Source organism: Coffea arabica, chromosome 11e (genome assembly GCF_036785885.1).
Source record: "Coffea arabica cultivar ET-39 chromosome 11e, Coffea Arabica ET-39 HiFi, whole genome shotgun sequence".
NCBI classification, from domain to species: Eukaryota; Viridiplantae; Streptophyta; class Magnoliopsida; order Gentianales; family Rubiaceae; genus Coffea; species Coffea arabica.
In genome coordinates this window covers 18,886,288-18,898,005 of record NC_092331.1, presented here as the reverse complement: position 1 = coordinate 18,898,005, position 11,718 = coordinate 18,886,288, and the positions used below count along the sequence as shown (strand labels likewise).

Below are 11,718 nucleotides of genomic sequence, written 5' to 3'. Positions count from 1 at the left end.
GAGGCTTTTGCAGAAAAAGAGCTATACTGGAGCCAAAAGGCAAGAGTGAATTGGCTAAGGGAAGGAGACAGGAATACTAGCTATTTTCATGCATGCGTGAGGGGTAGAAGAATGCAGAACAGAATGCTAAATATTCAAAAGAGTGATGGGACATGGACTGAGAATGAAGAAGATTTAGGGAAAACTGTGGCTGGATATTACAGGAGTCTTTTCTCAAGCTCGGGGGGGTGAAGAGATAAAGGGCATACTAGAGGGAATGCCACACTCAATAACTCCTAGTATGAATGAAAACTTAACTAGATCAGTTAATGAAGAGGAGATTAAATCTGCTTTGTTTGCTATGCATCCCAACAAATCTCCAGGTCCTGATGGAATGACTCCTCTTTTCCTCCAGAAATTTTGGAAAATTGTAAAGACTGATCTGGTTAAAGCCATAGACTCCTTCTTTTACTCTGGTCATATGCTTAAGTCCATGAACCACACATTGATTTCCCTCGTTCCAAAAACTCTGAATGCCACTGATATGAAGCACTATAGGCCTATTAGTCTGTGTAATGTAGTGTATAAAATTATATCCAAAATCCTGGCCAATAGGCTAAAAAATGTGCTGAATTTTTGTATTAGTAAAAATCAGGCTGCTTTCATTCTTGGAAGACAAATTCTGGATAATGTCATCCTTTCCCATGAACTTCTGCATTTCATGAAAAATAAAAGACAAGGGAAAGAGGGGTATATGGCAGTCCAATTAGACATGTCTAAAGCCTATAACAGAGTGGAATGGAACTTTTTGAATGCTGTGATGGTTAAAATGGGATTTTGTGGTATGTGGAGAACTTGGATCATGAACTGCTTGAATACTGAAACTTTCTCCTTTAACATCAATGAACAACCTAGAGAATACACAACTCCTATGAGGGGCATTAGGCAGGGGGATCCACTCTCACCATACTTATTTCTTCTGTGCTCTGAAGGTTTTTCAAATTTGCTAAAACAGGCAACTGAGAGGAGAAAGCTTTCTGGCATGAGAATAAGTAGAGGTGGACCATGTATTACTCATTTATTTTTTGCTGATGACTCATTGATTTTTTGTAAAACTAACAGTGGACAAGCAAAGGAACTGATGACAATATTAAAGCAATATGAGAAGGCATCAGGCCAGAGCATAAACCTTGAAAAATCCTCAGTCTTTTTTAGCAAAAATATGAACCATGAGCAGAAGGCAGTGGTGACTCAACAACTGGGAAGCATACAGACAGCCTCACAAGGAAAGTACCTGGGACTCCCGATGGTGATAACTAGATCAAAAGAATAGGTCTTTGGCTTCATCAAGGACAATATCAGAAATAGAGCAAGCAACAGGAAAAGTAAGATGCTCAATCAAGCACGGAAGGAAGTGATGATTAAAGCTGTATCTATGGCCATTCCAGTCTACACAATGTCATGCTTCAAACTCTCTAACAAACTGTGCAAAGAGATAAGCTCTATAAGGCCAAAGTTATGGTGGGAAGATGCTAATGATAGGGACAAGATTCACTGGTGCTTATGGGAGAAGATGACTCAAGGTAAAAAGTGGGGAGGGCTAGGCTTTAAAGAACTGCAAAGCTTTAATAAAGCTCTACTAGGGAAACAAGTTTGGAGAATCCTGACCAACCCCAACTTTGTGATACCCTGAAAATGAGGAGGTTGTTTGTAAAGAAAATACTAAAGTGTATTTCTTTGGGTTTGATTTAAGGGCAAATTATCCAATTGGCCCTTTAACTCTTTGTCTAGGTAAAATTAAGCCCCTCATCTATTTTTTGCTGACTTTAAGCCCTCGAACTTGTAAAATGGGAAATCCGTGGCCCTTTTAGCCAGTTTCTCCGGTTTTGCAACCGGATGACCAATTCACACGAACGCCATGTGCTTCTTTCAAGGGCATTTTTGTCCTCATATTCTAAGCAAAAATGGCACACATAATCCACCGAAGGAAGCTGGAAAAGTGCTCATTTTTAGTCAAAAAGAGAGAGAAAATAAAAGGGGAAATTGCTGATCACCTACCCCCTTGCCCCATGCCGTAGAATATCAAACAAAAGAAAACGCAAAAAGATGGGAATTTTTAGATAAAAAATAATTTTCGAAAAAAAGGTGTTTCCTTTCTCACTTTTATTCCTCCTACTCTCCCCACCCCGCTGAAACAGAATGGCTGAGACGACGTTGCTTCAACTACTCAGACTCCACCAGGACGATGACGGCCTAGACGACGTCATTGAAGAAGTAGATTTTTCTCATCATCAAACCAATCCCCACCGCCATCATCTCGATCCCTACTGGTCTTCCGATTTCGATGCTATTGGTTGATCCCCCCAGCGACATCGTGTCGGAGCCCGAATCGGTTGTCACCAGAGCTGATCTTTTCGACCGCGAGAATCAGGTGAATTTCGTTATGGACCTCCTACACCAACGAGTTGAGCAGTCCCAATTGTCCTCCACAACCTGTGTGGTGATTGACTCGAAGATTTCCGATGCTGACCCGAATTTCGGGATTCATGAAGGAAACGACGGAATGGAGCCGACCCATTTGGATCTTGATCTGAATCTAGGGTTTCTCGGAGAGCCCACTTCGGCAAATGTGGAAAATTCAGGGTTCGTAGCTGAAAATTTTGAGGGTGGGGACCATTTTGTAACCGGGTTGCGAGTCGTGGATATCGGGTCGAAATCGGATTCTGATATAAACCATGATGTTGAGATTGATTTTAGTGCTGACGATGATGATATAAGTGAGGGTGATGATGATCCAAGCCTTAGGCTCTGTTGGGATTCTTTTCAGATTGAGGATCATAGAGAAGTTAATGAGGATTTTGAGTGGGAGGAAGTGGATGAAGGAGTTGATGAGAGAAAGGTTCTGAGCATGTTTCTGGATGATGATGACATGCCGGTGATGGCCCGGGAGGAGAGTGCAGATGTATCTAGGAATTTGGACTGGGAGGTTTTGTTAGATGTGCAGAATTTGGAAGCAATCCCCGAGAATGTGACAGAGACAGCCATGGGATTGCGTGGGGGTTGCGCAGGGAAGAGTAAGGGAGGTGAGGGAAATCAAATAGAAAGGTGGACTATGTGTGCCCTTTTTGCTTAGAATATGAGGACAAAAATGCCCTCGAAAGAAGCACATGGCGTTCGTGTGAATTGGTCATCCGGTTGCAAAACCGGAGAAACTGGCTAAAAGGGCCACGGATTTCCCATTTTACAAGTTCGAGGGCTTAAAGTCAGCAAAAAATAGATGAGGGGCTTAATTTTACCTAAACAAAGAGTTAAAGGGCCAATTGGATAATTTGCCCTTGATTTAAAACCCTATTTTGTTTTAAAGACTAGAAACCCTAAAATTTTAATCAAAAACCCTAATTTACTTGTGACCAACCGATTTTCTTAAATCCCTCATATTTTAATTGAAACCGTAATTTTAATCACTGGAATTGTAAAATTCCTTACGTTTTTCTTAAAATGCCTTTTATTTGGAAATTATTCTTTTACTATGGCCCTACTACCCAATCATTCCTCAATAGGTGCAAATGAATCTAGGAAGTAGGGTTTCACTTTTCGTTTCCAAGTTAAGAGCGAATTAGGGTTTCACGTTTTCCCGTAGTATGATTATTCGGTACGGAGTGAGGATCAAATTTGATAGGTAAAAGTGACTTTTGGATGAAGAAATACTATATGACTAGAAGTGATAATAATAAGTTAGTGATTATAAGCTAAAAACCCTAGTATATGTGATTTAAGAGAAATCGCGTCAAACCGACGGGTATCGATCACTACCGATTGAACCCACCACTTGACCACCACTTTCTTACCACCACATACCCTTGATATTTTTGCAAAATATCTCCCCCTCATACTCATCCATATGGCCAAAATTTGTGGCCAAAAATGCAAGGAAAAGAAAGAGAGATTTGCATGGCTTTGGTGGTGACAAGTGTCACCACCCTATGGCTCTTTGATTAATTTTTTTTCTTGTTCTTTTATCCTTCATTTCAGCTTATTTTCCTTCATTCTTTCTGTCTTTTGGCCGAGCAAAGGAGAGAGAGAGAGCAAGAGAGAAAATCTTCAATCCATCTTGAATCCAACCATTTGAGTGAAAGAAACAAAATTCTAAACCGATTAACTTGTGAGTTGTGAACTTGGGAAGCTAAGGGAATCAAAAATTTCAAGAGGAGGTGAAGTATTACTCTTGCAAGCCCTTTTGTTGAGGTATAAGGTCTGACCCATGGCTTTGGTTCTTTTATTTTTGTTTAAGTTGTTATATAACTCATGTTTTGGTTAGATTAGTAGCTATACAAGTTGTTGTGATAATTTTGGGGTGATGTATGTAAGCTAGGGTTTGACTGGTTTCCTTCTTATACTTGTTGTAGGAGTGGTATATGATGTATATAGGCTTGTATAAGAGGTTGTGGTAGTGATTGAATCAAGAAAATGAAGAGATTGCCCTTGAAATCCCAAAATTCCAGATTTCTGGAATTGTATGCTTCAGTTCTGTCCGAAGTGCCCTATGTTAGAGGCCGAATTAGACTTGGCACAAAACATGAAAGTTGTAGAGAATGATGTTTTATAGTTTCCTACAAATTTCAGCCCAATCGGAGCAACGTAGCCTGTGAAAAGACCAAAATACCCTCACTGCCCTAGGATGCATCCAGTGATCCGTTTTAGACAGTTCATCTAGTTGACCGTGTCTATTCATTATGATCCATGCTGATTTAGTCATTTGTCAAAACATAAAAGTTTTAATACCCTGTCTTAGCGTTTCAACACCTCCAAGAACGCCCTAAACGGACTTTGGTAGCTTGAGATATAGCCATTTGAAGGTAGTACGGTTAACTGACCGGTTAGTTGGAATTTGGTTCTGTGATTAGGGAATTTGACTGGGTTACACTGGAATTTGGACTAAGGGGTTTTTATCAAAATTGTAGGCCTTTGTGTTAGCTTCGAAACGGTATAAGTTTCATCCCAATTCGATAAGCGTATCTTCGGTTGTGATCGTTACGCAAAAACACGTCAAACCTGTCTTTTGTTAAATCTCATTTCCGCACATGTTGTTAACTTGATTTTGTACTCATATGACTTTAAGCCTATTGAATGGCTATTGTGATGAATTTATATTGTGTATAACTTTGGGATTGGCTGAGGAAAATAATGAAGCCATAAATGGCTGGAAATTAGGTAAATACAAAGGGCGTGTTGCCTAAATTTACGCTCGAGAACTAGAGAACTATACTTGCAACTTGAGTAAGGGTTAAGATTGAATATCACTTGAACCATCTAGGATATTTGCATCTTCGTTTACCGAGGTATATAAGTAAGGACTTGGCCGAACTTATACCCTTGAGAAATAAAATAATGACTGCTCGGAGTACGTTTTCTTTGTCACTTCGACTTAAATGGAGATTTCAAAGTTTTACGAGCAAGCATACGTTTTACAAATATTTTAATCATAGCCTTTGGTTTAAATGTACTCTTTTCACTTCCAAAACTATACTTATACTTTGTACTAGTAGTCATTCGGATTTTCTTTGGTTCACTTAAACTTTGGAGGGGTTTAACTATAATATTTTCTCTTGACTATTATTAGGGTTTCTTGGCGATTGAGAGTGTTATCCGGGAGGATACTCTGGACATTATTTTGCTTAAATAGGTGAGTGTTCTATATACGTTTTGTTTCTATGACTATGTAGATTGTTGTGACTATGTGATTATTTGTGAATATTTGATTAAATGTTAATTGTTTTCTATGATTTCTCAAATGAACTTTGGCTAGGTGAGTGTGTACTTTATCGCACTCGACCTAAATAAATATAAAATTTTTGATGATTAAATGTTGAAATACTAGTTGCGCATGAATGTAAGCCTTTTGGCTGAACTGGGCCCTTGCCCTTGTTACCGATCGACTCGGGCCAGAAGCGGATTCGGTCGAGCGATTTGATGACCTTGGTGAACCTTTGGTATACTCGAGTATTACCTTGTTGTCGAGTGGAGTCCGGCCAACGTCCGGATGGGGGTGAAGAGCCTGGCCAACGTCCGGGAGGAGGTGAATGATAATGAACGAACGAACATAAAAAACGAGGGGGTTTTACTTACAAAGATGCATTTTTTAAATAATTGGAGGAATAAGGGAATGAAAGGGGAACGAACGAACGAATTGCTCCTTGTGAGCCTATATCCTTTTACTGAATATATTATCATTGCTTTATATTGGACATGTTTTTTTGATTATTTGTTATTACATGATTAATGTCCTTGTTTAATTGCTTGTTTCTATGTATAGAGCCTCACTGAGCTTTTAGCTCATTCCTTTAGTTTTGTTTTCCTTAACAGAGGATGGCGAGCAAGGACGAGAGCTCGGTAGAGACTAGCCTAGACTAGTTTCTTTGGTTTTGTAATGGTTTTCGCCCTAGTGCTTGGCACGGGCTAGATGTGAGAACCCAGATTTGCCCTAATATTTTCTTAGGGTTTTTCCCCTTAAATTTCATGTTTTCTGCATTTTATGGCCTAGGATTATTTTCTTGGTGGATTTTATGAGCAATTATAGTTTTAAGATGATTTTTCTAGTATTGGAGTATTTTTAGAAAATTAAGAATATATATTGGACGTGGGACCCACGAGTGCGAAAGTTCGGGAAAATTCGGCCAACTGAATTAAGTTTTGGATACTGGAATTATTTTTCGGGTGTTAAGAGATAAGTAGTGTGTGTGAAGTGATTGATGTGAGAGAGAAAAGAAAGATAGGAATGCCTTTAATGAGGTGACAAGTGTCATCTTCTCATTTGTTGGACTTTAAGAAATACTATTCACTTTCTTGACTTTTTTGACCAAAGGATTAAATATCAAAAAAATTGCACAAAATTCACCATTTTTCTCTCCTTGTGGCCGGTTCTCCTTGAGCTAAGAAGAAAGGAATTTCCACCAACTTTCAAGCTTCCATATGCTTCAATCTTCTACAAACAAAAGCCTAGATTAGATTCTACTCCATAAAAACCTATCTTCTAGTGATAGTAAGTGTATTAGTGAAGTTTGTTTGAAGCTCTAAGGTGGCCAACATCTCTCTCTCTCTTGTTACTTGGTAAGTGATGCTTGAACCCCCCCTACTACACCTAATGATGGTTATATTATGCTTAGAAGTGGCTTGAGTGTTAGAAATTGTGGTTTATTTCTTGGTTTGAAGTGATTTGGTTAAGTTTTTATTTTTTTAAGGAATTTTCTGGTTTCATATGATCATGATGTTGTGGTTGTTTATGATGGTTGGTAATAAGGGGTTATGACTCTAGGAGGTGTGAATGATTGATAATTGCAACCAATTTTGGGTTTGGAAGAAATTCTGGAAAAATTAGGGTTCTTGGTTCTTCATTCTGTCCGAATTTTTAGGTCATAGATAGAGGCCGAATTGGACTTTGCTCAAAACATGAAAGTTGTAGGTATTGGTGATTATGAAGTGCCTGCAAAATTTCAGGGCATTTGGAGTAGTATAGAGAGAGTTATGCCGTTTTTACTGTTGCTGTTTTTGGTGAACAGAATGTGCGGAACTGCGATAGTAATTGCCTATTTTGACTGGATTTGGTTTGGATTTTGAAGTTGGTGTCTTCTGATGAAATGTTACTGGATGTCTTAGCTATCATATGCCTTTGGAATTTCGGCATTTGGACTTGTATAGACTGAGTTATAGTAATTACAGTTTTGTGTGATTTGCAAACCTGTTTTGGGAATTCTGGTATAGTATTTTGCATATTTGACCTAGTTGTGCTAGGATTTGGACTGAGAGGCCTTCTACATTGTTGTAGCCCTGTCTTTTAGCTTCGAGATGGTGGGTCTTACGCCCTCATCCGATAAGCGTAGCGCATTTTGTGCCATTACCGCATACGGAGGCCAAACCTGTTTTTGTTGATTGATCAAATGAGTTATATTTTCTGATTTTCTGGTTTGCTATCATGCTTATTTATGCATATGAGACCCTATTGGGGTTGTGTTCAGCATTGTTTTATGACTCGTCGTCGAGTCTCTCTTAGGGCTTGCTTTCATTTTGGTTGTTTCCTAGCTAACTTTTGTACTTGTACCACTTTGAGCCCTGTACGGCTTTTTGGAAATGAGATGACCTTTGGTGTGAAATGTTGGGGCTGATTTGAGGAAATAATGAAGCCTTAATGGCTGGAAAAGTAAGAAATTTAGGGGAAATGCTGTCCGATTTTCTAGGCCGTTTGGTTCTTTAAGTTGGATTTGCCTTTTGATGGAAATGAAGGGCTTTTGAGTTGTTGACCCTAGGTTTTCATGTTATCTTTTGTTTCCAAGAAAATCATGTTTTTGCACCCTTGCATTAGTATTTTTGGGCAAGGCGTACGACGTGTAGTCGAGCCTCACTTGTGCATTCCGTTTACTCGATTTTGGATATGAAACCTTCAATTGGTTTATTTTGGTTATTTTAGGGTTTCTTGGCGATTAAGGCCAATCTGAAGTGAAAACTTTTGAAGTTGAGCCGGTGAGTGTACCACTCCCCTCCATTGCTGTTTAACTTGATTTCTGCTCTGCAATCTGTTTATTTGTTCGAGACGAGGGTGTACTTTATCACACTCGTTCTCTAGTCTGTTCATATGCCAATTTACTATGCAAAATTTGAATCTGTTATCTGTGTCTGCATCTGTTCGGATTTCTATGACCTATGAGCTCAATCCTGTGGCTAAGTTATTCGAGTCGGGCCGGCAAGGGCCTGGACGATTAGATAACGAACCACGGTAGTCTGTTCGGGGATTTTGGGTATTGAGACCCTTGATTCCGGGTATACTCGAGTATTACCATTTTGTTCGTTTGAGGTGAGCGGGCCCGGTAAAGGGGTGTTTGGTGGACGGAATTCGGTGATAAGAGGGGTCTACGGACGCATTGGTTCTATATACGTTGACGGAGAGTCAACCGGTTTGGATCAAGTATTGCGCGGGAAATTTGGCTCCTGAGAGCCACCCGTATCCTTCTGATTTGAATCATTGGTTCCTTTGCTTTACATCTGGCATGTGTACTTGATTTGATTTGCTAAACGTGAAATGCCATGATTTTAATGCTATCTGTTTGGTACCTCATTGAGCGCAAGCTCACCCCGTTCTGTTCCTTTTGTTTTCCTTACAGGAAAATAAACCCTTTTGGTCTGGATTTGACAAATGGCTGCCAAATTGAGCTAGTTGAACATATCTTTTGTATAGCTCATGTATTAAAACCCTAAGTGTACTTTTGGGGCGTTTTCTCTTTTGATTTGACAAACCGTGTGTATATATTAACTTTTGAAAACTTTTGTATGTCATTTTGATTTGTAAACGCTAAAGTTCAGATGTGAATGTTTGTTGGCTATTTCGGTTGGGTTCTGACGGGTCGGTCACTATTCATGGCCGACTTCGGATTTCATTGTTTTAAAATTTTGGGTTATTTTACCATTTTGACTCGTTTACGCTCGTTCGTAAGTTCCGGATCGCTATAGATAGTTCTAGTCTGCATCGTGAGTCCTGGCGAGAGCTGGGCAGGCAGTCCGCTCACCCCTTTGGTTCGCCTTAGGGGAAAGTGGGGCTGTCACAGGTGGTATCAGAGCCACTTCGCGTGGTCTCTGCGCGGAATGAGCTTGGGCCAAGTGGTGTATGGTCCTGATTTCATGAATATGTCTAAGTGCTCGTTTGAGCGTAAGTTATGAACCGGGCATGTGATAAGTGTGCGAATCATTATCATGGGACTTGAGGAAACTAGGTATGTATGTCGGGTAGGAATCTTTAATAAGGATGGTTTACTCTTGGGACCGGCCGGCTCGAGTTGTGAATTATCTTAGATGGGATTCTTGCGCCCGGATACGAAAGATATGAGGGCCTAGGTTAGAAAGGATTTGGTGAACTAGAAAGGCCATTCCTCGGTGGATCGTTTATGTTTGTACTTGACTTAACTGGCTATATATATGATAAGGAATTTCGAGGACGAAATTCTTTTAAGGGGGAGAGAGTGTGAGAACCCAGATTTGCCCTAATATTTTCTTAGGGTTTTTCCCCTTAAATTTCATGTTTTCTGCATTTTCTGGCCTAGGATTATTTTCTTGGTGGATTTTATGAGCAATTATAGTTTTAAGATGATTTTTCTAGTATTGGAGTATTTTTAGAAAATTAAGAATATATATTGGACGTGGGACCCACGAGTGCGAAAGTTCGGGAAAATTCGGCCAACTGAATTAAGTTTTGGATACTGGAATTATTTTATCGGGTGTTAAGAGATAAGTAGTGTGTGTGAAGTGATTGATGTGAGAGAGAAAAGAAAGATAGGAATGCCTTTAATGAGGTGACAAGTGTCATCTTCTCATTTGTTGGACTTTAAGAAACACTATTCACTTTCTTGACTTTTTTGACCAAAGGATTAAATATCAAAAAAATTGCACAAAATTCACCATTTTTCTCTCCTTGTGGCCGGTTCTCCTTGAGCTAAGAAGAAAGGAATTTCCACCAACTTTCAAGCTTCCATATGCTTCAATCTTCTACAAACAAAAGCCTAGATTAGATTCTACTCCATAAAAACCTATCTTCTAGTGATAGTAAGTGTATTAGTGAAGTTTGTTTGAAGCTCTAAGGTGGCCAACATCTCTCTCTCTCTTGTTACTTGGTAAGTGATGCTTGAACCCCCCCTACTACACCTAATGATGGTTATATTATGCTTAGAAGTGGCTTGAGTGTTAGAAATTGTGGTTTATTTCTTGGTTTGAAGTGATTTGGTTAAGTTTTTATTTTTTTAAGGAATTTTCTGGTTTCATATGATCATGATGTTGTGGTTGTTTATGATGGTTGGTAATAAGGGGTTATGACTCTAGGAGGTGTGAATGATTGATAATTGCAACCAATTTTGGGTTTGGAAGAAATTCTGGAAAAATTAGGGTTCTTGGTTCTTCATTCTGTCCGAATTTTTAGGTCATAGATAGAGGCCGAATTGGACTTTGCTCAAAACATGAAAGTTGTAGGTATTGGTGATTATGAAGTGCCTGCAAAATTTCAGGGCATTTGGAGTAGTATAGAGAGAGTTATGCCGTTTTTACTGTTGCTGTTTTTGGTGAACAGAATGTGCGGAACTGCGATAGTAATTGCCTATTTTGACTGGATTTGGTTTGGATTTTGAAGTTGGTGTCTTCTGATGAAATGTTACTGGATGTCTTAGCTATCATATGCCTTTGGAATTTCGGCATTTGGACTTGTATAGACTGAGTTATAGTAATTACAGTTTTGTGTGATTTGCAAACCTGTTTTGGGAATTCTGGTATAGTATTTTGCATATTTGACCTAGTTGTGCTAGGATTTGGACTGAGAGGCCTTCTACATTGTTGTAGCCCTGTCTTTTAGCTTCGAGATGGTGGGTCTTACGCCCTCATCCGATAAGCGTAGCGCATTTTGTGCCATTACCGCATACGGAGGCCAAACCTGTTTTTGTTGATTGATCAAATGAGTTATATTTTCTGATTTTCTGGTTTGCTATCATGCTTATTTATGCATATGAGACCCTATTGGGGTTGTGTTCAGCATTGTTTTATGACTCGTCGTCGAGTCTCTCTTAGGGCTTGCTTTCATTTTGGTTGTTTCCTAGCTAACTTTTGTACTTGTACCACTTTGAGCCCTGTACGGCTTTTTGGAAATGAGATGACCTTTGGTGTGAAATGTTGGGGCTGATTTGAGGAAATAATGAAGCCTTAATGGCTGGAAAA

The 11,718-nt window shown here is 39.4% G+C and overlaps 1 protein-coding gene across 1 annotated transcript; it reads left to right on the top strand.

Moving 5' to 3' along the window:
- Positions 1–2,323: 2,323 nt before the first annotated feature.
- On the top strand, positions 2,324–3,112 carry LOC113719401 (uncharacterized). Its single transcript, XM_027244611.2, has one exon. It carries the CDS (start codon positions 2,324–2,326, stop codon positions 3,110–3,112), a length of 789 nt encoding a protein of 262 aa, XP_027100412.2.
- The last annotated feature ends 8,606 nt before the right edge of the window (positions 3,113–11,718 follow it).